This window comes from Stomoxys calcitrans, chromosome 3, assembly GCF_963082655.1.
Source record: "Stomoxys calcitrans chromosome 3, idStoCalc2.1, whole genome shotgun sequence".
Lineage (NCBI taxonomy): Eukaryota > Metazoa > Arthropoda > Insecta > Diptera > Muscidae > Stomoxys > Stomoxys calcitrans.
Window position 1 is genome coordinate 191908250 of NC_081554.1, and position 26584 is coordinate 191934833.

At 40.5% G+C, this 26584-nt stretch overlaps 2 protein-coding genes across 5 annotated transcripts in view; one reads left to right on the top strand and one right to left on the bottom strand.

The window, feature by feature from the left end:
* Positions 1–3521: 3521 nt before the first annotated feature.
* On the top strand, positions 3522–19564 carry LOC106080490 (protein ref(2)P). The gene is made up of 4 exons (XM_013241871.2): positions 3522–4164; positions 17288–18258; positions 18325–19078; positions 19143–19564. Exons 1-4 carry the CDS (start codon positions 4002–4004, stop codon positions 19289–19291), a joined length of 2037 nt encoding a protein of 678 aa, XP_013097325.2. The 5' UTR covers positions 3522–4001; the 3' UTR covers positions 19292–19564.
* Positions 19565–20472: 908 nt separating this feature from the next.
* The window catches only part of LOC106080495 (uncharacterized), a 28850-nt gene continuing 22738 nt past the window's right edge, over positions 20473–26584 (bottom strand). For 3 of the 4 annotated variants that reach the window (XM_013241881.2, XM_013241879.2, XM_013241877.2), the window contains 3 exons: positions 21272–21504; positions 21018–21210; positions 20473–20939 (listed from right to left, as the gene is read on the bottom strand). In XM_013241881.2, coding sequence (XP_013097335.2) covers positions 20629–20939; positions 21018–21210; positions 21272–21472 — 705 coding nt within the window. In that variant the 5' untranslated portion in view covers positions 21473–21504 and the 3' untranslated portion in view covers positions 20473–20628. Of the gene's footprint in view, positions 20940–21017; positions 21211–21271; positions 21505–21614; positions 21778–26584 lie in introns of those variants that run through there. The other variant, XM_013241880.2, reaches the window with a different exon arrangement.

The window sequence follows — 26584 nt, forward strand, 5'->3', positions numbered from 1 at the left end:
TGACGATCTTGCAAAATCATGGAGCACAGCATCAATGGAACAAGAAATTCGTCTTGGAGTGAAGTACAACCACGGTTGAATTCACCATACCATCGATAAACATTGGTCCTTGATGGAGCTTCATTGGCATAAATTGAATTAAGTTCATCGATGCCCTGTTGTTGAGTTAATCCACGTCGTAAGTTGTAAAAAATAATAGCACGAAAATGCCCTCGAATTAATTCCATTTTTTGGGCGAGATGAATCTTTTGAGTAAATGTAAGCAACACAAATAGTGTCCACTTTAAGCTCTCATTTTCTTTGAGAACCTGTCTGATTTAGCGGATGTAAACGTTTGCAAGTTGTTGGGCTTTTTAAAGCGATCTGGATGGTTTAACGGTAGGAAGTAGAAGGCATCTTCCTTCTTCTGTTCGTGTGAGTCGGATGGCAGACTGCCACTTAAACCTTACCTAACATATATGAACCGATTTTGAATTCTTGAGTCTGTAGACGGCGCAATTCTTATATCCGATTTAGAACGCTTTTAGTTTTTTTTATTTTGGAGAAATATTTATTTAGTGTTTTGTTTCTAATACTCATAAAAACAGCAAAAAGTGAAGCGAATTGTTAGGCTCCGACTTTTAAAAATTGATACTTACCAAGATTTAAAGTGGGTAGTGCGCCCTTACGGAGCCGCCTGCTTTAAGAAGCAGCCAGGCTTAAAGTGGCGACTACAAATACGCGTACCACTTTTTATTAAACTACGCTCGATACGTAGATTCGCGCACCACGCATCCATCATATCCGTAGGGAATGCAACAAAGTGGACGTCCGATACGCCCAATTGTTGCTCACGGCTACAAATAACGCACTTCATATTTTTCTTATCACTTCGAGAAAAACGCGACCGCACAGTACAATTTTTTTAGAAAATGCTTTCATTTTGCGCCCTTTGTCACTGACAGCGCGCCAAAAAACCGATAATAAAGCTAAGAGTTGTTTTTGGATTGATATATAACTCGATGGAAATCGATAAGTTAACAAGTGATTGATTGCTTGTAATCGATGCCAATTTAAGCGATTGTGAATTAAACAACCGTTTAGCAACATAGAACTTATACTAAGCTTACACTAGCCAAAATAAAAACGCATGTGTTTAATTAGAAAAGTGGTAGGAATATCAAAATCTAATTTCGATAAAGTAGAACATAATACATTTGGATAAGAAAAACACATGGGATTTCTTAATTTTGTTGGTTTTGACAACACATTGACCTTGTCTTAATAAAGCACATCATACTGCAACCGTAGCGCAGAGGTTAGAATGTTAGTCTATGACGCTGAACGCTTGAATCCTGGTGAGACCATCAGAAAAAATTTTCAGTGGTGCTTTTTCCCTACTAATGCTGGCGGCATTTGTGAGGTATTGTGCCATATAAAAACTTTTGTCCAAAGAGGTGTCGCACTGCGCACGCCGTTCGGACTCAGCTATAAAGAGGAGGCTTCTTAACAGGAGGAGGCCCCATTAACTAGAATCGGACGGCACTTATTTATATGATTTTCATGGGCAGGAGATCAGAGGATGCTATGAAAATGTCTGGCGTGATGCTGCACTTTTTCATAATTCTATTGAGGTCATCCTTACTCACCGAGGAAAGCTATACCCCGCTGGTGGTTTAATAGGGGAGAATACCATGAAACCTGATGCGCAGCAGGCCACTAATGTCAGGCCTGTAAACTTGGCCATTAACTAGGATACAACTGCCAACCGGCGGTATGTACACGTTGTATAGCTCTATCGGACCTGACTGCTTTCCCCATACATTCTATGTGGAGGTCACCAGCGCCAGGCGCAAGCGAGATTTGTCTATACTGCAGGGATTGGTGTATCACGAAGGAGGTAAGGGATTCCTTCACACTGTATGCGATCCTTACGTAGCACATTGCAACCGTGACAACTGTACAGGTTGCAGTTGTTGGTCAGCTTTGTCCCCTAGATTGCTGCAACCAATACGTTCATCTGAATCATAAAATATACTATTTGGTCGATCTTACCTCGATGATGATTGCAATTCAATAGCAAGAAAGATTCACTTCCCGGCACTGTCCCGGCGATATTGGGGCTGATATGTTGACGATGCGTGTATTGTCGCCAAGAGAAGAGGTCACAGGACGAACGCTTGTGACCCACTGCTATCTATGTTCGCACAAAACCTTGCAACATTTTCAATGCGTAGTGATGTAAGGCCAGAGCAAGAAATGCATCCACTCGATGCACCGGTTACATCTCACCGCCACCGATCGATGATGAAGGGGGTCTGGGCTTACGGAACAGGAGCGTACGGAAAATGCAGTACGTGATGTGCCTCTTTTATGACAAAAACGCCATTTCCTGGTTAAAAGTAGCAGCCAAGCCTTTTCGATTTCGTCTATTCAGACAGCTCCTTAACGCTACTGAGTGTATACATCCATCATAACGACAACGTTATCCGCATAGAAAACGACCTCACCACCTGAAATCCCATTGATAACCACAAGCTGCAAAAGATGGGATAACCCCTTCCTTGTGGAGTCACAATGTTCTTAATGGAGTTACAAACTACACTAGCTTAAGCGCAGGACCTCTAACGGATCGCATTTGACATTCAATGTTCCAGCCATTATAAAGGGTGATTTTTTTGAGGTTAGGATTTTCATGCATTAGTATTTGACAGATCACGTGGGATTTCAGACATGGTGTCAAAGAGAAAGATGCTCAGTATGCTTTGACATTTCATCATGAATAGACTTACTAACGAGCAACGCTTGCAAATCATTGAATTTTATTACCAAAATCAGTCAGTGTTCGCGCCCTGTAGCGCGCTTAGCTGCGCGCTACAGGGCGCGTCGACAGGTTGCAGATAGTGAAAAGCTTCATACGGAGTAGCTCTAACGGCAGTTGCGGACAATCAGCGGTATTAAGCAGAGAGTCTCAATGAGAGGCCCGACGGCACCGGTACTGAGTGCTTATGATGCTCGATATGACAAGGTTATTGGCTACCCTGTTCCCGCGGTGATCGGTCCTTTGGACTGGAACGAGATGGCTCAGCTACAGGAGCTTGATGAGGATCGCCACCTCCACATGAAAAAATGGTTACAACAACATAAATCCACGTAATTAATTATTTTCCACTTTCATAACTTGAGTTATTACTCTTAAGAGTAGTCCCATTCATTCATTAACTTGAATTAAGTCTGTTGTTGATCTTGTTCAATTAATTTCGTTTATTTTTATTATTTATTATATTATTACTTTACGTTTTTATCTTAAACTAAAATTATTTGCTATATATTTTAAAATTCTTACCCCATTTCCCTTTTAATACATGCGTATTTATTTTGGCCGGGGTAAACTTTGTATAAGTTCCTTTTTGCTAACCGGTTTTTTATTTTCACAATCGGTTAGATTGACATCGATTACGCTGACATTAATCACCTGTAAATTTATCGATTGTCATCGATTTGTATTTGATAACAAAAACAAATCAAAATAAACATAATCGTCATAGGAGAAGGCTTGAAATCGACAAGTCACTTAAAATCAAAACTGCAAGTGACCAATGAGTGAGTAAGTGATTCTGCAAAAAAATTGAAGGAATAATCCAGAATGTACAAGAACTCCAAACCGGAGTGTGGTACCCCCAAGAGAAGACGGAACTTGTGAAATAGTTGCCCAAAACATCAGTCACGGGCAGAGCACTTTTCTCTCCCGACAGTATACAGAGGCTTCATATAAAAAGCCCTCGGCTAACAACGCAATTATCAGTGCGACCACAAAAGCAAGCAAGCGAACAAGTTTGTGAAAAATAAAAGAAAAGTGAAACGTAATACGAACACCCTCGACTTAAAAAAATAATAATATTAACAATATAATTGAAAAGGAAAAAATACTTCAAAATTTCTGCAACGCTTATAATTTGCATATAATAAAAATATCCAAATAAAATCTAATCGATCAATCAAAGGCCCAAAACAACTCCATCATGTCATCTTTATTGAAGTTTACCTATAATTCGGAAGCCAAAAAAATTAATGGATATTTGAAGACATCTGTACCCGATTTCCTGGATGTAAAGGAGAAAATCCACACAAACTTATTTGTGGAGCATCAACAGAAACCTTGTGAAATTCGTTTCTATTGGATTGGTGAGTTAGTTATTGCTTAAATATATTCGGGATGACGAAACTTTTGGTCCAAATTGACTAAAGGAGAGAAGAAAATCGTTTTGTGCTATTCTATCTCTTGTTTTTCCTCTAACAAAAAAATGGCCACGGTCTATTCGATAATAATGCACTTTGGATTATCATTTGTGGGTGTGTGTGTTCGAATGCAAAGAGAAAAAAGAATACGTAGAATTTACAGAGTTGCCAATATAGAGAAAAAGGACCTTAAAACAAATGTTTTTTTTTCGTTATGGCCGGTACTATGTTTGTTTTTCGCGACATTTTTTCGTGATAGCTTTTTTTAGATAATGGAATTTGAAGGAGAAAAAGTATCTGATTTCACTCAGTACGACATTCTCTCATTACTTTTTACCATTAGTAATGAAGGAATGTCCTACTAAATTTAATCAGCATGTTTTTTGCTTTATAATTTATTATCTAAAAAAAGTAATCGGCAAAAAATATAGCGAAAAGCGAATATAGTGCGAGCTTTTATTCAAGAAGTGTGATCCGGCTTTCAAATCACAATTTTATATATTTGCAAGAATTCACTTTACAGACCGCAACTCCAATCTGGAACAAGAACAGGAGCACGAATTAGAATTCCGTTTTTGGAGCAGAGGCCGCTGGGCAATCGACCGCCCAAATTAAGCTCTAAAGTAGGCTCATTAGATACCAATTTGTCTATGTTACCTGTATTAAACACTTTCAAGACCCCTTAGGTCCTTCCGGGGTCCAATTTTTGCACATTTTTTTTTTTCATATTCGTAATCTACTCGGCAATACCATTTATTTTCCAAAAAAAGGACTTCAGATTCGTGTTCTTGGGGAACACGAATTAGAATTCCGTTTTTGGAGCAGAGTCCGCTGGGCAACCGACCGCCTAAATTAAGCTTTAACGTAGGCTCATTTGATATCAATTTGTCTATGTTACATGTATTAAACACTCTCAAGACCCCTTAGGTCCTTCCCGGGTCCAATTTTTGTAATTTTTTTTTGCATATTCGTAATCTACTCGGCAATTCCATTCATTTTCAAATTCGTGTTCTTGGGTCCAAAATTAGGGGGTGTGCAAAAAATTAAAAAAAAACCGAGTGTGTGCCTTATAAAGTGCCTTTTTTCCCAGACTGTTGTTTTTATTGTTGTAGCAACTTCCTCGTCAAGCTCCTGCAGGTGACCAATCTCGTACCAGTCGCCGCGGAAATAGGGTGGCCATTGGCTATTTAAAGGCGCCAATATCTTGGCTTGTCATATTGAGCATCATAGACACTCAGAATTTAAACAAGAACCGGTGCCATCCGGCCTCTCGCTAAGACTTTCCACTCGATTGTCCACGACTGCAGTCGCAGCTACTCCGTGTAAAGCATTTCACTACCCGTGGACGCGCCCGGTAGCTCTCAGATAAGCTTCTCGTGATTACAAAGAACACCACACCGAATGGAGCTCATAGATCCTAGCTTTGTTGGCGGAATCACTTACCCCATTTTCCAAACAGAGACAGGTTGAGAACCTTGGGCAAGAACTCGCCTTCTGCTACATACAGGTTCTTCAGTATATACAGGATTAGTGCCTCAACCGTCTTAGCTTCTGGCGAGAAAAGGTAAATCGGAAGCTAATAAAAATTGACAAGAGTTCGAGCCTTTTAAAGCCGATTTGTATGACACTTTTGATGTTTTGGTTCAAATATGTTGTTGTTGTAGCAGTGTGTTGTACACTGAGGCGGCAGTCCTTGCCGTTGAAGGAATTCATCGGGCCAATCCGGTACGACGTATAACTGGCTGTCATGGGCTTGCTCAAATAAATTCACTCCATTATTTGGCTTGGCTATAAACTCATCTTTTTTTACAACTAAGACGTGACCTCCAACTGCCCTTTTAGTTACAACTTAAAGCATGTAATCTCCCAGTGTATAAGCCAGAAACTATCTGTGGTGAAGCGTATATGAGATTCGATATGACCTATGTTAACGAGTTTTTGTCAGTCACAGTGAGCATTGACGATGCATTTGCCAATACACTAATATTAAGGGGTTAAAAGTCAACAATTGACCTGTAGTTTGTTGAACTCGAGACAAACCAAAACTGGTTTGTAAAAGCGGAAATAATATTTCACTAAAATGGGCGAATAGCATGTGAGGAGTTTCTGAATGGTTTCATGTGGCCGTTTATTTGTTGATAGCTTTGAGACGTTATGCAACATCTATTGCATATGGTCGTTTCGATGCGTATTATAGTCCCTGCTCTGAAAATGGACCTTTCTAAGCGAAGTGTAGACGAACCACACCATTATAAGAACAAAGATGCGCACCAAATTATCTGGTTTGCTTTGTTAGGTGATTAGCTTTTGAAGTTAAAAGAAATTAACAAAATAAAACCTGAAAAAACTTAACAAGTTAAACAAGAAGCTCTAAAAACAAACAACAAAAACATCATAGGTAAATAAACTATGCAGGATTCACAAATAGAAATATTTGCAAAGACTAATGAAACCGGCTGTTAATGATATCGAGTCGATATTGATGGCCTGATACTTTAGTTTTTGTATTTCAGTTGAAGTTAGTTAATTTTTTAGTTGGAAAAGTTGTAATCGGACCCATAATGTTTAATATTTTACTTTCAGACATCTAGATTTTAAAGCATACTACTTCTCAAAGAAATTTGTTTTTCTTTTACTTATGGACTTCCCCTCTCTCCACTAAAATTATATTTATACGCACAAATGGCTGACTTGATGTGTATTGCATTGGAATGGTCTGTTTTTGTTATCATACCATTAATCAATATTCAATTTTTTTTATAAACAAATGACTCAGACCATGCATATGTGTGTTCAAATAGAACCCAAACACAGAGCCTCTGTTTGCCATTATCTGTTCGTTTTGCATCAGATTGTAAAATGTTCCATATTAAGTAAATAAATGTGTATTGTCATAAACAAAAAAAATAGTTAAATTGAAAAAGACGATACCTTTTTTCTGTGCACTTTGATATCACATCTTTTGGGTATGGTTTTTTTTATTACATCATTGTTGTTTTTGTTTTGTTTCTCTTTTAAACAAAACAAAAAGCGAGAAGCAATGTGAAAATTAACCTGTTGAAGTGTATGAGTCATCGAAATACAAATGATGATAAGCTCTCACTCACCCAACAAAAATGTCAAATGTTAATTGCAGACTTCGATATACAATACATACGTACACACACACAAAGAAAACACTTAAGAAGTTAAACTGTTATTTCTTGTTCAGAAAGTAGCTTGACTTACTCCTTATTAAAAACATCAAAATATGAAACATATTAAACAGATTGAATTTGCTCTTGTCATTTGCTCTATCAATAACTCAATAAATTGGATTGTCACACGGCGAAAAGAATGTATTAACCAGAGTAATTCATGTCATTTGCTCTCTCATTAAAGGCTCTATTACACGGCATGACATATCATGTCGTGTTATACAAATGAAACTAATGCAGAGTTTACATGGCACATCTGATGTATGGTCATTGTAGTAGTATTGGTGAAAACAAAAATGTATGCTGAAAAATCAAAATCATTCGATTATTTCGATGAATTGCGTCTATCGATTACCGTTTACAAAGAAATGTCTAATAATTAATTGACGGATATTGAAAAGCACGTTCTGTGCCAAATAAATGTATAAAATGAGAAGTAAAATTTCAAAATTTAAATAAAATCAAAGAATATCAGTTTTTGGTAAAAGCTGTAATCAACACGTACACACGATGAGTAAGATCATGATGTGCCTTCTAACACGGCCATAACATATGAAAATCACTTTTCAAAATATTTTTTTTCAATTAGAGCATGTTCTATTCCTTCTGACAAATACATAAAAAATCAGCTGTTTTGTTGTCAGTCGAGTAAAAGCAACCCCAAATTAAATTGTTTTCACAAATTTATGATTAAACCAGCTTTCTCGCAATTTTAACAATTTTTGCGCATAAAAATCCGATTTGCTCACATTTTTAAGTTATGTCGTAAGAAAATAATATACCGCAGTAAATGACATGTTAATACAAAAAGTGACATGTCATAAGACAACTACATGCCGTGTAATTGTGGCCTAACTAAGAGACTTGAATTGCCATCCAGGGTTGCCAGTATTTTCCCCTCCCCTCAGTCCCCAAATGTTGAATCCTTTGTCCCCAAATATCCCCAATAAAGATCCGTAAATCAATTTTGATAGGCTTTTTATGAACAAAATAGAATTCATTTCTTGGACAACAATTTTTTTTACTGACGGCCTTAGTCATCTAAGGATGTGCGTCAAGTGAAGGCATGGATAAAAAATTTTTGAAATTATGAAAAATACAGGTAGGATCTGTAGTATTATACATTCAGTGCAAGTCAGGTGTACTGGAAAGATAACCAATGCCAAGTTGAACTGTATAGATTATTATCGTTATCATGGCGATAACACGTGCTTTGTACTGTATTGTATAGATAACAGGGACATAATATTTCATTTATACAGATGCTTTGTTTTCTTTTAATCTTAAGCTGGGTACTCGGTGTTTATTTGTCAAAAACGTCAACAAATTATCTTAATTCTGCGCCAATAAAATCCGGCAATCATATTTAGCCAGGATTAACTGAGCCAAATTGCTACTTCTAATTCATTAGCCTAAAAATACATTTTAATTTTTCACACCTTTCTCATTTACAATTTAAACCTAGTACTGACTTCGATCTTTTGCCCGAACAACTGTCAAAAGGCACTATAAAAAATGGTGACAAAGAAAATGCGAACACATTCCGTTGAAGCGGTAGTGAGTTCACAATACCAGCGACTGTCGCTGCGCCAACACTAATTTCGCTTCAATTGGTTGTGAAAGAAATTAATTGCTCACAAGCTGGGTCACAAGAAACCAAGATATATTCATTTACAGGTAGTGGCAGTTGCCCAACCACAAAATATTGAGTGCACTATCTGTCAAAATCAGTGATTAGTGCAATTTTGATTTTGAGTATGTTACTAGTTCGCGCTATTTTTCGTTGTTTGTGTTGTATAGTTCTTAACTATAATACACACACACAACCAAAACTAGTTGACAGATAGTGCACTTCGCGAGAAAAAATTGTACTCATCTGTATACGATACACTACCTGGTAATTATGTCATGCAAGAAACTCTGTTTCAACGTACATACTTGCTTTTCTTATGTGACGACTTTGTATGAGTTTTGTTTTTAATAGACATTTTTCGTGCGAATGAAGTTAGTACTAGGCTTTACAAACAAAATTTTGAAGAGAAAATTTCTCCCCGAAAATCCCCAATTTATGCTCTGGTTTGTTGTTGTAGCAGTGTGTTGTACACTGAGAGGGCAGCCCTTGCCGATGAAAGACTCCATCGGGACAATCCGGTACGTACAACTAGCTGCCATGGGATTGTATGCTCAGAGTCCCCCTCAAATCCACAAGTCCCCAAGACAAAGGCTGCTGCAATCCACGGAATTTTTCTCCAGTCAGCCATTTTAGGTAGATAAACAGTTAACTGGGAAGACCAAAAGCCCGATGGAAAGATCAAGTGGTGGGAGACACCTCAAGTGTCAGTGATTTTAGAATGAGCGCAGAATATCGAGGCGCTTGGAAAGCTATTCTACGTTTGGCTAGTGGAACAAGTGTTCTGTTATAGCCAATTAAAGTAAAGTAAACACTAAAAAATGTTCCTCCAGTCAACCGTTTTAGGTACATACAGTAGTCTTAATTGACGAGAGATCTGTATGTCCCATGAAAATTATGTTAAAAAAAGGGGATATTTCTTTCATATCAATGAGGTCAGTCCTCAATGAAAAAGGACCTACTTTTTATCCCGATTGCAAACTGGTTTCCGCGTACCGAAACCACTTAGTAGAGTAGATGCCTCAAAAATGTTACCAGGACTAGTGAGGGCACAACCAACGTCGAACTTTTTTTTTTCTGATCTTTCACCAGGATTTGAAGCCTGGCTTTCGGCTTCAGAAGCGGATATTTTTACCTATGCGCCAAAGGTTGCCTCCTTCAGAAGAGAATCTCGACAAGGAAAAACGGTTCCCCCTTCATTCTACACCTCCTTATCTCGTTATTGCATGGCATGGAAATCTTAGAGACATGTACTATATTACGGTGCACACAAAGCACCCGACTGTAAAGACAGCCAGTGGGATCGAAGAAGACTTCTAATGGAAGAGAGTTGCCTCTGATCAATCAATTCAGGCCTCTACATTAGTATAGAAAGACAAGACGGCTAAATACCTAGAGACGGTTCATACTGATTGAGTCTGTAATAGTTTTTACAGACTTTTTGATCCGAAAAAATAAAACACAACAACAAACTTTCAAACTAATTTAAGTTCCGAATTGAACCACTTTATTGACTTGCTTGTTGCTAACGAGAAAGACTAGTAATTATATGCAAAGCTAAAAATGCAATTGCAACCAAAAATGCAACTGCTTTTATGTATAAAAAAAGGCTTCATGTACAAAAAAGGTTTATGTACACACACGCACACATACATTAACGTGCATCCCCAATCTAATGGAACAGACAGCGGCTAGACAGCGACCAGACAGACATGCGTAGGCGTGTGTGTGAAAGTGCATGCGAACTTAGATTCTTAGGCAGGTAGTAAAATTGAGATGATGCACAAAACAGCAACAATAACTTGCAAACAATTTTTGGGCATGAGCAACAGCCAAACTAACAGGGCCGGACTTGCAGTTAACATCCTCCCCCCGTTGAAGGTCTTGGGGCTTCAACTGATTCACTTATCGGCAGTACGGCTAGTTTGGTTATGGCTCGCTTAAAGATTCCGCTACTTGTTCGAACATTCACCACTCGAACTATTCCGTCTTCGCCCTTTATAGTTTCCTCCACTCGTCCCATTTGCCACTTTAGTGGGGGCAAATTTTCATCTTTTATTACGACCATGGCACCAACAGATATATTGTCACTTTGAGCCTGCCATTTGGATCTCTCTTGTAGCAGCGTTAGGTAGGACGTACTCCACTTTCTCCAAAAAATCTGTTGCAATTCCGATACCTTTTGCCAACTGTTGAGACGACCGAAATTTATCCATGACATATTCGGCTCGGGTATTGAAATAAGTGGACCACCCACTAAAAAATGGCCAGGCGTCAATACATCTAGGTCCTCAGGGTCCTCGGAGAGCGGGCACAATGGACGAGAGTTTAAGATTGCAGAAATTTGGCAGACTAGTGTGCGTAGCTCGTCGAAAGTAAGTTTGTTTAGGCCAACTGCTCGATAAAAATGGAATTTAGCAGACTTTACAGCCGCTTCCCAGAGGCCACCAAAATGTGGGGATCTGGGTGGAATAAATTTCCAATCAATGCCATCATCAAGACATTGATCATGAATGGCATTTAGATGTGATTGCCTCGAAAACATCTGCTTTAATTCATCCAACTCATTTTTTGCGCCCACAAAATTTGATGCATTGTCTGACCAAATCGTTTTGGGTTTGCCTCTCGTGGCAACGAAGCGTCGAAGCGAGCACAAAAATGAAGGTGTTGATAAATCCTGGACAACCTCGAGATGGGTTGCCTTTGTTGAAAAGCAAATAAATATGCAAATATAGCATTTCACAGGAGGGCGGCTCTTCACCTCCGACTTGTAAAAGAATGGCCCACAAAAATCGATTCCAGTTGTATGAAAGGCTCTATTTGGCCTTACTCGGTCTGAAGGCAAATTTCCCATGACGTTTTGGAGCAATTTCGGCTTCATTCTAAAACATCGGACACACTTCGAAATAATGGAAGCTATCAGCTTTCGTCCTCCAATTGGCCAAAATTGCTGTCGAATTGCAGCCAGCAAACACTGAGCTCCGGCATGAAGTAGCTTGTGATGAAAATGCATCACCATTGATGCAGCAAACGGATGCTTTTTGGGCAGAATAATGGGGTGACGAGCATCAAAGTCCAGGGTTGAGTTTTGGAGACGCCCACCAACTCGAATTAACCCAAACTCATCAATAATAGGTGCCAACGAATACAACTTGCTAGACGATGCAATTTCCTTATCTGATTTCAACGCCTTGTATTCCTCAGAAAAATGTACAAGCTGAATGTTTTTAACCAGGAGGCGAGTACCAGCTCTAATGTCGTCAGGGGTTAATACTTCGGTATGGGCACTCAATTTGGAATATACAAATTTAGAAACATACGCAAAAATTCGTTGCATTTTCAAAAAAGAATTGCGATACTTACACTGTATCGACAAATCAGTAAGAGAGGTCGTCAACAATACATGTCTTCTACGCTCAGGTAAGTCATCCACATAACTTGCAGTATCAGGCCAGTTTGATGCTTCATTCAGCAGGAAGTTTGGACCACCTTTCCACAGTGATGAATGGAGTAGCTCCCCAGGTGTCGCACCTCTCGACAAGATGTCTGCTGGATTGAGTTTTGTTGGAACGTAGTGCCAGGTAATTCGAGTCCCATATGACTGAATTCGAGAAATTCGATTGGCAACGAAAACGTTGAAGTTGGATGGCAGCTCTCGAAGCCAGGGCAACACCACCATCGAATCGGACCAACAATGGATTTCACAGTGAAAATCTAGAGATTTCACCACAGTATCAATCAGCTCAGCTAGAAGGCATGCAGCTGAAAGTTCGAGTTTTGGTACAGTGAGCGTCTTCAATGGGGCAACTCTCGATTTAGAGCACAGAAGTTCAGATTTAATGACGCTGTTGAATTGGGACCTCACATAGACACATGCGCCGTAAGCAGCCAAGCTGGCATCGCAGAAACCATGAATCTGCAATGATGCCGACGCCATTGAAACATGCCGTGGAAATGTGAAACGGTGCATCAGATCGAATTTCGAAATATATTCAATCCACAATGAATGTAGTGATTGAGGCAAGCTTTCATCCCATTGAAGATTGAGTTTCCACAGATGCTGCATAAACATTTTTGCCTTTGTAATGACTGGACCAATCAAACCCAATGGATCGTAAAGGCGGGCAATCGAAGATAAAATGGACCGCTTTGTCACCACCTTCCAGTCATCAATGGGGGTAAAAGAGAAAATGAAACTATCACTCTGGGGATCCCAAGTGAGCCCAAGAGTTTTGGTGACATCTGTACCGTCATGAAATTTTAACAATGTTTCACAGTCTTCTGCAGGAACATCCCGTAGGGCATCTGGATCATTGGAGCACCACTTGCGAATCAAGAATTCGCCCTTTTTAAGCAAAGCTGTTACTTGATGCCTTATCTCTTCGACCTCTGCTATGGTATTGCCACCAGAAAGCATGTCATCTACGTAGAAGTCACGTCGAACCACTTTGGAACCCAGTGGAAAGTTCTCTTCTTCATCGATTGCAAGTTGATGCATTGCACGGATAGCCAGGAATGCAGCGGGTTTTGTACCATAGGTGACTGTGTTCAGTTTATAGGTTTTGATATCATCCGCCTCGTTCTCTCGCCACAGAATGCATTGGAGGTAATCGTCAGGGTGTGACACTCGAACGCACCTGTACATTTTACAAATGTCTCCACTAAGGGCCACCTTAAAGAACCTGTACCTCACCAAGGTGTTGAACAGCTTTGGTTGTATGGTAGGGCCGGAATGCAAAATATCGTTTAATGATAGCCCAGTTGCGGTTTTTGCCGATCCATCAAAAACCACTCTAAGTTTGGTCGATGTGCTGTCCAACTTGTGGACACAGTGGTGTGGCAAGTAGTACTTCGATTCGGGTACCTGTGGCGAGATTAACGACATATGGCTTAATGTGGCATACTCACGCATAAAAGTTGTATATTGAGCCTTTATTTCTGGACTCCGACGAAACTTTCTTTCCAAAGACATTAGACGTTGTAATGCACGCTGATATGAACCACCAAGTGATGAGACACCCCTGCTTTCGATTTGCGGCAGCCGAACAGAATATGACCCAGAAGGCAAACGAACGAAGTTGGTTAGAAAATGATTTTCGCAGTAGAGTTCATTGTCAGATCTGGATTCATCATAAACAAAGTTGGTCTCGATTTCCCAAAAGGATTTGACGACGGTTGAAAGCTTCTCTTCTTCTTCCTCAAGCTCGGAATACGACACAGCAAGTGACCAGGATTTACATGGCTGAAAACTACCACCTGCTACGACCCAGCCGAATAATGTTTTTTGTAAAACAGGGAGGTTGACACCAATTTTTATTTGCCCCACTGACATCAGATTGAAAAACAATTCGGCACCAATTAACATGTCGATATGATCCGGCTTGTTAAATGCAGGGTCTGCTAATTGAATGTTCTTGGGCATATTCCAGTTGGAGGCATCGAGATTTATTTTTGGCTTGTAGTCAGTGATGCTTGGTACCACCATGGCAGCGAACGAAGTGGTGAAATCACTATGGCATGATTTCACAACCAAATCAACAGATTTTTCAACCAGCATACTTCCATCACCTATGCCGTAAACTGTGGCTGAGACTCGATTACAATTTAAGCCAAGAGTCTTTGCAAAACGATTTGCAATCATGTTCAACTGGGATGCAGAATCCAAAATTGCTCGACACGGCACAAAATTCCCAAACTTGTTTTTGGCGAGGACAATAGCTGTTGCCAACAGGACGGTTCCACCCGTGGTTGCTGACCTTCCAGATGAATCAGCTGACGAAACAAGAACTGATTGGGATATAGATGGTTCCACTACAACAGATGGCTGGGCTGACGGCGTTTGGTCCATATGCAACATTGTGTGGTGTTTTGAAGAGCATTGCCTGCAAGAGCCCGAATTGCACTTTTTTAACACATGGCCCTTCCGAAGACAATTGAGGCACAATTTCAAACGCTTTGCCTCTTTGAAACGAAGAGATGGGGAGAGATTGCTGAAAGGTGGACAATTGACAATGTAGTGGTCCATTGAATCACAAAAAGCACACAAAGGAGAAGAGCTTCCAGAGGCCACATGTACGTGGCGATTTTTAAATGATTGCTTTTTGTTGTTTTGCTGAATAGAGCCGGCACAAACCACGGAATTCTCCAAGTTCTCCAGCATACGACATCTTTGCTCTAAAAAACTTGACATGGACTGCCACGACGGCAATTCATTCACAGCCAGACTCTCCTCCCACTTAATTTGGGAATCTCTATCCATTTTAGTGGCAGCTAAATATACTAAGAGCCCATCTGCAATTTGGTCTCTACTGGCAATCGTCTGCATGGCTCGCAGGTGCGAATTAAATTTGTCACTAAGCTGGCGCAAACCAATGGCTGGGGAAACTTCCACAGCTTTCAGCGAAAAAATGGCCTTTATATGGGTCTGAAAATTTAACAATTTATTATCAAAACGATTCTTCAACAATTTTACCGCTTCCATATAATTTCTTTCGTTTAGCTCCAACGATGAAATTGTGTCCAAGGCGGCACCTGTTAAGCTTGAGCGCAGATGATGGAATTTTTCCAGGTCACTTAGTTCTGCGCTGCTGTCGACAATTGTTGAGAACAGTGAAAAGAAATTCGGCCAATCAGCATAAGCTCCACCAAACTTTGGCAACTGGATCTCTGGTAGGCGTGTTTTGCGTGTCGAGGATGAATTTTCAGAAAATGGACCTCCATCAACAGAAAATTGGCGCACAGTCGAAGACCGGGGATTTGATTCCAATCTACGGATGGAATTCATCTGTCGAGTCAATTTGGCCTTGACATCCAAATACAAGGCGGTAAATTTCATCCTTTCTTCACTTTCCATTTCGGCCGTTACCATCTCTTCCAATGCTGACTGAGCCTCTTCGAATGAGGCGCCTATCTGCTCTACATAGTCAAGACGGACGGACAAATCTGCCTCATCATATTCACTAAGCTGCGCCGTTGTAAGGGATTTTTTCAACATTCCCAACTGTTTCAGCATTGATGCAATTTTTGTCATGTAGGGCAATAAATTTTTTGAATTTCCGCCATCACTAGTATTGTTGGTAGGCTCTGTGTCTGGCATATTTTTTCGTGGCAATTTAAACTTTTTCACAAACAACTTTTGAATATAAAACAAATATTATCCGAGTTGATAATATTTTTCTAGTGATCACCAAGTAGATCACGTCGGGGTCACCAATGATTGAGTCTGTAATAGTTTTTACAGACTTTTTGATCCGAAAAAATAAAACACAACAACAAACTTTCAAACTAATTTAAGTTCCGAATTGAACCACTTTATTGACTTGCTTGTTGCTAACGAGAAAGACTAGTAATTATATGCAAAGCTAAAAATGCAATTGCAACCAAAAATGCAACTGCTTTTATGTATAAAAAAAGGCTTCATGTACAAAAAAGGTTTATGTACACACACGCACACATACATTAACGTGCATCCCCAATCTAATGGAACAGACAGCGGCTAGACAGCGACCAGACAGACATGCGTAGGCGTGTGTGTGAAAGTGCATGCGAACTTAGATTCTTAGGCAGGTAGTAAAATTGAGATGATGCACAAAACAGCAACAATAACTTGCAAACAATTTTTGGGCATGAGCAACAGCCAAACTAACAGGGCCGGACTTGCAGTTAACACATACTAGGAAAAAGTGTTCTCTCGTAAACCTGTGTTTTCTAACTACAACCATAATCGTGGGGTGGGCTTAGTACTAGAGCCTATCAGAAAAAAGGTTCGGCGGTGATTTTTCCCTCCTAATGATGGCAACATTTGTGAGGTACTATGCATTGCAAAAACATCTCTCCAAAGAGGACCGTTCGGACTAAACTTGAACCGGACTGCACTCATTGATATGTGACAAAATTTGGCTAAATGCCAAGAGTCGGTACATACATGGAAAAAGTGTTCTCTCGTAATCCCGTGTTTTCTACCTACAACCATAATCGTGGGGGTGAGCTTAGTACTAGAGGCCATCAGAAAAAATTTTCGGCGGTGTTTTTCCCTCATGCTGGCAACATTTGTGAGGTCCTATGCCTTGCAAAAACTTCTCTCCAAAGAGGTGTGGTACTGCGGCACGCCGTTCGGAATAGGAGAAGACCTTTTATAGAGCTTAAAATTGAATCGGACTGCACTCGTTGATATTCTTATATCTTTTTTGGTAACATTAAATATTAATTTTATCTCTATTTCGTTTTGCTATTCTTTTTCCAGATGAAGATTCGGATGAAATCGATATTGTCACCCAGATTGACTATGACATCTTTCTGGAGAAATCTGTAGATCGCCGTCATCTTTTGGTGGCCCCCAAACAAGCACCATCAGGTAAGGAAGCCAGCTCTGCTAAAGCTCAAGATGCTCCATCCAGCTCTGGCTTCGGAATGGGTCAAACTCAAGAACCACCATCAAGTGGTGAGGATTTGAACAATCCCAGAAGTATCCATTTGAATGTTAATTGTGATTCTTGCTTGATGGCTCCAATTGTGGGATTCCGTTACAAGTGTATTCAATGTCCCAATTATGATTTGTGTCAACATTGTGAAGCAAAACATGTACATGCTGACCACATGATGGTTCGCATGCCCAATAATAATTGTCCCTATGTGGTGGATGCTTGGGTAAGCGGTGGTGGTCTTGGTTGTGGCCGCAAGTCGGGCCGCAAACATCACGAAAAACGCTTCAAGAGTGGTGGAGCCATGCCAACACCTTTTGGCTTCAATTTTGCTATGCCCACTGCAACCGTTGCTACAGCTGAAGGTGAAAAACCCAAAGAGTGTGGTGGTAGCGGACGCAAGCATGCCCGTCGTAGTGCTCGCCACAGTTTCTTGTCGCATTTGTATGAAATGATGAATGACTTGGCTGAGGGAGGTGGAGCTGCAGCAGCTGAAGCAGCAATGGGAACAGATGCTAACAACGCAGCAAATGCTAGTGATACTAAAACAACTACTAGCACCACAACAACAACAACTTCTGATGGCGCTGGAGCAAATGTGGATCCCATAGCCAAGTCAGCTATGGAGGCAGCACAAAAAGCTCATGAAGCAGCTGTGAGTGCCGCAGAAATTGCAGCAAAAGTGGCCCACCAAACAGCAGTGGAGGCCGCAAAGAAGGCCACTATGGCAGATACAGCAACAACTTCTGCATCTGCCGCAGCAGCATCAGCTGCTTCGCAAACAAATCAGGAGGTCAGTATATAAAAAAATTTCATATTTCAAGAAGCTTTTTTAACATGGTTTAATAATTCCTTTTAGACCCAGAAAACTACCACTACGGCCACCACTACATCTACTCCCAATTCTTCTCAAACAACACCCACAATGTCGGCAACACCCTCATTGCAGGACTTTGTGCAATTATTGGATCCCAAGCTCTTGAGAGGTGGAATGGAGATTCTTAACAACTTCAATGATATGTTTGCCAAAATGTTGGACCCCGTGGAAGGTGATGATACTTCCTCTGCTTGCCCCATTGCAGACAATATACGCCGAGCATCTCAACAATCCAGTAATTCTAACAAGTCCATGCAAACTAATGCATCCAATATGTCAAACTCTGAAAGTAAGGCCGAAGAAAAGAAAACCTCAAATTTGTTGGAAATCAGTGATGTGGGCAGTGATAGCGAAAGTGACAGTGTCTCGGAATCATTTATTAAATTAAATGCTCCCACAAAGGAGAATACCCCAGAAAAAGCCACACCAGCAACTGCTAACAACAAGTCAACAACGCCTTCTACACCCAATACTTCTCAGACTTCAACACCACCACAATCCTTGAACAAATCTAATATTATGGACTTTGCCCAATTGAGTGCTGATTTGAAAGCCCACATTGCCCAAGAGCAGAGCCGTGAAAACACTACTCCAGTTAAGCCGGCTCAAGAAGCTGCAGTCGAATTGCGTGCTGTTCCAGTCTTCAATACACCTCCGAAGACACCGGAAGGCACCGATGCAGGCCAACCAAGAAAACCCGAAGAAAACCCGAGAGCTGTGCACATCTATCATGAAGGTAAAAAGAATATTTTCATTTCAAATACTAGATAGAAGCTAACTGGTCTTCCTTTCCTTTACAGATGAACTCATTAACCATTCCATCCGAGCCATGATGTCAATGGGTTTCAGCAATGAAGGCGCCTGGCTAACACAATTGCTAGAGAGTGTAAATGGCAATATATCCGAAGCTTTGGACCTTATCTCGGCCACTCAACGTAATAGCCGTTAATTGAATTCGGCTGTTCAATATGATGACCTATTAAAAATACCAAAATGGATTTTATTCAATAGATACAATATTATCACATATTCAATATTTTTTGTAGTTCTAAGTATTCCTATATGTGGCGGTGGTGTCCAATTCCTCTGTCCTTTTAAAGATGATTCATGTATATGTAAAAGTAGTTTTAGTCCTTTAATGCTGTACTCTTGTGAGATGAACTCTTTATCCACGAGATAAATACACATGTATGCCTATATATATTCGTTATTTAAAAAATAATACCAAGCTGTGTTTTATTAAATAAATTGCCAAAAAAAAAGTGAAATTAATTCTAAGCCTTTTTGAGACTTAGTTAATCCCATTGAAGCTGCATCTGTGTAGCCCATTGAGACAACGAAATCCTTGAAAAATTGACTGAGATCATTTCATTTAAGAACACCGTGAAGGCTTCTAACTCTCTCTCATTTTTAAAGCCGTGTCCGGACGGCGAGTCGCCGGACAACACCAATAAGTAGAGTTTTCGGGAGGGCACAAGAAAGCCTTGCGAAATTGCCCCGTGTCCGGACGGCGAGTCGCCGGACAACACCAATAAGTAGAGTTTTCGGGAGGGCACAAGAAAGCCTTGGGAAATTGCCCTAGAACATTTCATTTAAGAACAGCGTGACGGATTTAAGAAGGAACAATGTATTGCCACGATCATTGATAGGTTGCAATAATTTTTCGCTCAACTCATTAGCAAATATCAAATATAAGCACACCCACTATGGCCATTTTAATATCGCCTACAATTTCAAACGTTGTAGCAGTGAGCCAGCCCTTGCCGATGAAGGGTCAATCCAGTATGTACAAACGGCTGACATGGGATTGTTGCATAGGGTAGAATGTCAAAATCCTTCAACCACATGGCACCGCAGAAGACATTTTATTTGATTGAAGGAATTGGCGGTTTTCAATTCCCCTTACAAGATGGCGCTGGAAATTAAGGCCGAGCCGGCAGCATCAACATGGGCCACCAGAACAGGTTAATCCCCACAAAGCCTCTTCACTAAGAGCTTATGGGGGGCTTACTTACCCAATGAATACGCCTACATGTCTGTCTGCCGAAAGCGCCCAAAGCATGTAAGATGTGAAGGTTACAAACAGGAGTATGATATTTGTAATGCCTAAAAGTATGCAATGTTTTTGAATTACAATGTTTTATAATTTTTATATTTTTTTCTCTATATATACAATGGTAAATTGGGGATGCTTAAATTAATTAATGAAACTACGTACATGTATATTAAAACTGAGAAAAAAATAGCGCATAATCAATAAGAATGGTCTATCACAGTTATGTCTCCTTATATATTTCCACGCAGTGGAGTGTTGCCGAAAAAGATCAAATGCATTTTATAGGTCATTGTCTTGAAGGGGCCAATTATGGATATGGCCAAAATTACAAAGGTGACAAATTTGAACAAACGCTTGTGGGTGAAATTGCGATGAAAGAATCCAGTATCATAGCCAAAGATCTGGGCCAACATGCCCGTTACAAATGTCAATAGACCCAAGGAGGTGTGTAACAGCTTCATAGTCATGCGGGTTGAGGGTAGTATGAGCACACAAAATCCGGCCACAAAGTTAATGAAACAAAATATGCAGGCAGCCAGACCTGAAATTACATAGGAAATTATTGTTTTTTCAAATGAATCACCATTTACATACATATGTAGTCGTCTCTTTAACTTACCAAATTTGGCATGTCTTGATTTAAAGTGCACCTCCTTGCCCCAATACTTTTGTAAAGTGCCTATAATGCCCAAAAAGCCTCCAATGAATTGTAGCAAAGCATGGAGCAAAGTTTTACTTTCGGCCGAATAGTCGGAAAATAATATATTTGCTCGATAGCGTACCATCACACCTTCGGCCATTAGCAGTACGAACTATGGAAACAAAGAAAACTATTTTAAAACTTACAGTCCCAGTTCTACTTGGAATTCTTACCCCTATTGTGCATAAATGGGCATGGAGCGCAGTCTTTTGGAATTCCATAAGCCAGCATTTGTAGACCATGTAAGAGGTGAGTGTTACAATTAAAATGTGATTGAATAGATTCATTCCCACCGCCATTAACGATGAAAAGTTGTGCATAGGTAAGGCAGCTAAGTTATCACATGCGTTGGTAAGGTTAAATTGGCCTGCCATAAAGGGTTGAACCACAGGGTTGGCATCAAATACTGAAAGGATAAAAAGGAAGAAATATATGTGGGAGCGACGGTCGATACTGTTGAAAGTTTTGAAGGCTAAGAGAAATTCTCTTAAAACCGGGAGAATATTTCCCTCTTACCAATGAGAGCATGCCGATTTGAATTTTCACATAAGTGACATTTTTTAACCGATTCCAAAATGGCTCAAGTCGTTGTTTTCAGATATCCACCCGACTGGAGTGAAACTGCCGGACGAGTGTACGGTCTTTCAGACAGAGGTCTGTGCCATTGCAGTACCCACAAGAGAAATTCTGGCAAGGGGCTTACCGTCCTCGAAACTAAGAATTTATGTGGACAGTATGGCGGCGTTCAAGGCCTTGGGGTTGAGGATGGTGAGGTCAAAATGTGTGGCGGACTGTTTGGAATCCCTGGATAGGCCCCGAGCCTACGATGTCACGCTGACATCGGTTCCTGGGCAGGAGGGGATTCCAGGAAATAAGAGGGCGGACGAGTTCGCCAGGAGGGGTTCGTCTGTGCCAGAGTGACCAGTCATCGGTCTTGCCTATGTGCTATTTGTCGAGCTACTGAACACAGTAGAGGGAATGGCCAGGACGGCGTCGGTGGCGAGGTGGGACACGGTAGATGGTTGCCGGACTGCGAAGGAGCTATGGCCGCTCATCGACCGGAGGAGGAGGAGGGAATTGCTGGCGATCGATAAGAGGTCGATAGTACTTTGACAGGGGTCCTTACCGGACACTGTGCCATAGGAGTGTGTCCGAGTGTGTGACAACTCTGTAGCAGTTGTCTTGATGAGGAGGAAACAAACATACCACTGGTACCTCTCCTGAGGTTTGTTGAGAAAACAGGATGGTTCCGACGAGGGGTGACATAGGCTCCGGCATAGGTAGGTCCATGCTTGCGTAGGGAAGGGCTGTTGTTCACCTCTCCACCTCGGGTTTCTCCACTCCTTCTGTCTTTTTCTTTTTATTCGTGTATAACCTCTAGTACGAGGTCTCACATTTTCCTTTTTCTTCCCTTTCTCTCACTAGGGTACCACAATGGGTCAAACTGTCCTCCGAGTAAACTCACTTATGGTGGGCGACCCATTCAACCTAACCTATCGATATACTTATGCTCCGGTATCGGTATACATATGCTCCGCCATGGCTTTTGGGGGGAGTGATGACCCCGAAGAAATTTGGCATCGATTTTGGTATTGTACTGCGCTCAAGAAAACCTTTCATTAAGATCTAGACCTTAAACGGACCTAACCGATTAGTAAATCCTCGGCAGTTTTTGAAGAGGTCGCGCTGCCCCTTAACTTTCTGCAATATCTCGACCGATTTAGACTCTAGAGATGTTGGAGGTTATCACACTGCTCGCAAAATTTATGCCAAATCAGATAATAACAGCGACCTCTAGTAACTCAGGAGGTCAAATCGGAAGATCAGTTCATATGGGAGATATATAAAAACAATGTGCAAATTTTCAAGCGCATAGCTTTACTACTTCAAAAGTTGGTGTACTTCCGTCGAAAGTTTTTTTTATTGAATATGGAAATGTTTTTTAATATTGAAAATGTTTTCAATTGTCTTTTTCAAAAACAGTGATTGATATTATCATTTTCGTGGTTGAAGCAGTTTCACTTACGGTATATATACTCTGGATCGTCTTGAAATTTTAAATCAATCTAGCCATGTCCATCCCTCCGTCTGTCGAAATCACGATAAAGGTCGAACGAATAATGGTATCCACTTAAAATTTTGCACAAGGATTTCTAATTGATGTGGATCGTTGGACATTGTAAATGGGCCATATCTAGAGATGGGCGATGGGTAAATACCCAAAAGATATTTTCGCTGGAAAATTGGTTAAATGGGCAATTACCGGGGTATTTACCCATTTATACCCAAAAGTATTTATAATTAGATATCTTGGGTATAAAAATATTTTCCAAGCAATTTTTGATGATTTCGTATTCTTTGTGTATAAACCTGATCTTCTGATCACTTAAAATCGGATTTTAGTTATATATAGCCGCTAATAGACCGATATCCAGACTTAATCAAAATCGGATGAAAAATGCTCCTTTTATGAGCTCAATACTTCATATCGGTAATATCAGTCTACATGGCTGCTATATCCAAATATGGTCCGATCTGAACGATATTCAACAAAAAGGTTCAGAGGGGTACCAGAACTCGCTATGCCAAATTTCATTGAAGTCGAATGAAATATACTCCTTTTACAGGCTCATTACACTATATCGGGAGATCGGTCTATGTGGCAGCTATATCCAAATAGGGTCCGATCTGGACCACATTTGACAGGAATGGGTAGGGTCTACTCAAAACTCACTGTGCCAAAATTCAGACCATATTAGACACGTATGTTGAAGGTCACGAGAGAAGCCGTTGTACAAAATTTCTGTCAAATCGGATGAGAATTGCGCCCGCGGTTTATATGGCAGCTATATCAGGTTATGTACCGATTTGCGCCATACTTAGCACAGTTATGGGAAGTCACAGCAAAACACCTCATGCAAAATTTCAGCCAAATGGGATCTCAGACACATATTTCGAGGTGTTACAAACAGAATCGCGAAATTAGTACACCCCCATCCTATGGTGGAGGGTATAAAAAAGGTATTTATTGGGTATTTACCCAATAAATACCCAAGCGTTGGGTCCGGTAGAAACCTATCTCTAGCCATATCGGATACAGGTTCGGTTAGGTGGTTAGGTTTAAGTAACAGTCTACCATCACACTCACTTAAGCGTTTTCGCCATTGTGATACCACAGGAACAGAAGAAGGAAGATGCCTTCTAGTTCCTACCGTTAAACCATCCAGATCGCTTTAAAAAGCCCAATAACTTGCGAATGTTCACATCCGCTAAATCAAACACTTTGTCAAAAAAATGACAACCTAAAGTGGAACTCCTTCTAACTGCTAGTGACACACACAGAAGGTGTTCTACAGTCTCTTTTTCTTTGATATCCTCACAGCTTCTGCAAAATTCGTTGCTGGCAAATTTCAGTCTGTCAGCATGTTTTCCGATTGGACAGTGACCTGTCATGACGGACACAATGACTGAGACGTCTGTTCTAGCCAGTGACACCAAAGCGGTAGACCTCTTCAAGTCCAGATTAGATAGATATTATTATAGATTAGGCCCCCTCTTTGTGACCATCTATCATTCGTTGTCTTTCGGGCTTGGTCATGAAAACTTAGCTTACATGTCGCTAGAGACATACCCACAGATTCTAGTTTCGGAAATATGTTCTCCAAGGATTTAATGGCTGTATGAGAAGAAATTTATGCCATATCAGATAAAGCACCCATATAAACCGATATTCTGATTTGACTTTTTGAGCCCCTGGAGTCACAATTTTTATCGGATTTGGTTGAAATTGATGCACTAAGTGTTTTGTTACGACTTCCTACAACTATATGAATTACGGTCCAAATCGGTCAATAACCTGATGTAGCTCCCATATAAATCGATATCCTGATTATACGAATTGGCTGAAATGAAAAATGAGACACATGTGATAACAAGAAATTACATGATTTCACCATGTCGTAAAACTGAGGTCTATTCAGGGATTCCACACACTCCTCCACGCACTTTGACTTCAATGTACTAGAGCCCACGGCCTTGAGGGACGCCATATGTACATACTGACTTCGACCCGGCACGCGATGATTATAAGCACCCCATCAGTTGAAACTGTGAACTCCAATTTCTTTGATGTTCATCGTCATTACGAAAAGCTCAGATGAGAGCTACCGGGAGAGTCCACAGGTTGTGATTAGTGAAAGGCCTTTTATACGGAGTAGCTGCAATTAAAGTCGCGGACAATTAGCGGTATCGAAGGGAGGGTCTCCGTGAGAGGCCGGGCGGCAACGGTTCTCGCTTAAAAACTGAGTGCCTGTGTTACTCGATGTGACAAGGCGATCTATTGGCGTCTTTTAATAACCAATGGCCATAATGTCCCGGCGACGATCGGTGAGCGGAAAGAGCTTGAAGAGAATCGCTACCTCCTCATCCAAATGTGGCTACAACAACTGATTTCGAAAACTGTAAATCCCTTCCCAGAATTTCTTTTGCGTCTATCGTTACGTCACATAGCACTCCCTGAAATGTTGTGTTTGTCGCAGTATAGTGCCAATCCAGTCCCTGTCTCCTGTGACCCTCCTCCTCAGTCTGCCCACCGCATGCATAGTGTCCAGAAGGGAAATTTGGCCGTATTCTGTCTCCCCGTGCGGCTCAGGGCGGTGACTGTCGACCCTCCACTGTTGTTAAATGCGCTCTCAATATTCGAGAAGGCCGCCATTGCATACTCCTTCAGTTGGAGAGACGTCTCAACTTCAAGCATCACTGCGTGGAGGGTCTTCTCCGACCTGACCTTGAGTTATGTCTGAAGTTCTTCGACGTCAGATCTTTCTCACCTTAAATTTTTTTTTTTAAGTTTTGGCAATAAGCATAAATGCCTCTTTACATTTATGATACATTTGCTCTACATTTATGGAGCATAACCGGACCTTAATTCATTTTTGTCTAATCCAAGATATATTTACATAGATAAATTATATACAGATAAAGAATTTGAACTTCGTAAATAGACTAGTTGGTGGCGCTTGTGAATATAGATAAATGAGAATTATCTAAGAACTTGCCGCAAGCAGAATTCTGCTCTCAATGGCATGCAGTTTGCTTCGTTTGCATTTTCTAAATATGCATTATTTCCCTTTCCGTGAAGGAAAATATGGCGTACGGCACGTATATAGGGTTTCGGCAGTCTAAGCTTCGAATATGTGTATCTTTCTTTCTTTTTTTTTTCTTTTCTCTTTGCTGTAAATTTTATTTTTATTTTAGTTTTTCGGCAGCGCTGCTTGAATTGAAGAAAAATTAAATTATTACCGACACCTATAAACTTGACATTTGCTGTCAAATTTTGTGAGCACAAAAATTTTTCTGTTCCTTCAATCCTCTCAAGATTAACTAATAGAAGGTTAGGTCACTTGCGAAAACATAAAGTGGATAGGTCCCATGAACATCATTAAGGATGTCAAATCTGCCGATTGTCATCAAATAGGAGAAAACGT

Bases quoted from the DNA above. Each gene is read 5' to 3' on its own strand.
- LOC106080490 (XM_013241871.2), top strand. From the start codon at position 4,002: ATGTCATCTTTATTGAAGTTTACCTATAATTCGGAAGCCAAAAAAATT. The intron at 4,165-17,287 runs GTGAGTTAGTTA...TTCTTTTTCCAG, and splicing joins AATTCGTTTCTATTGGATTG to ATGAAGATTCGGATGAAATC. The intron at 18,259-18,324 runs GTCAGTATATAA...AATTCCTTTTAG, and splicing joins CTTCGCAAACAAATCAGGAG to ACCCAGAAAACTACCACTAC.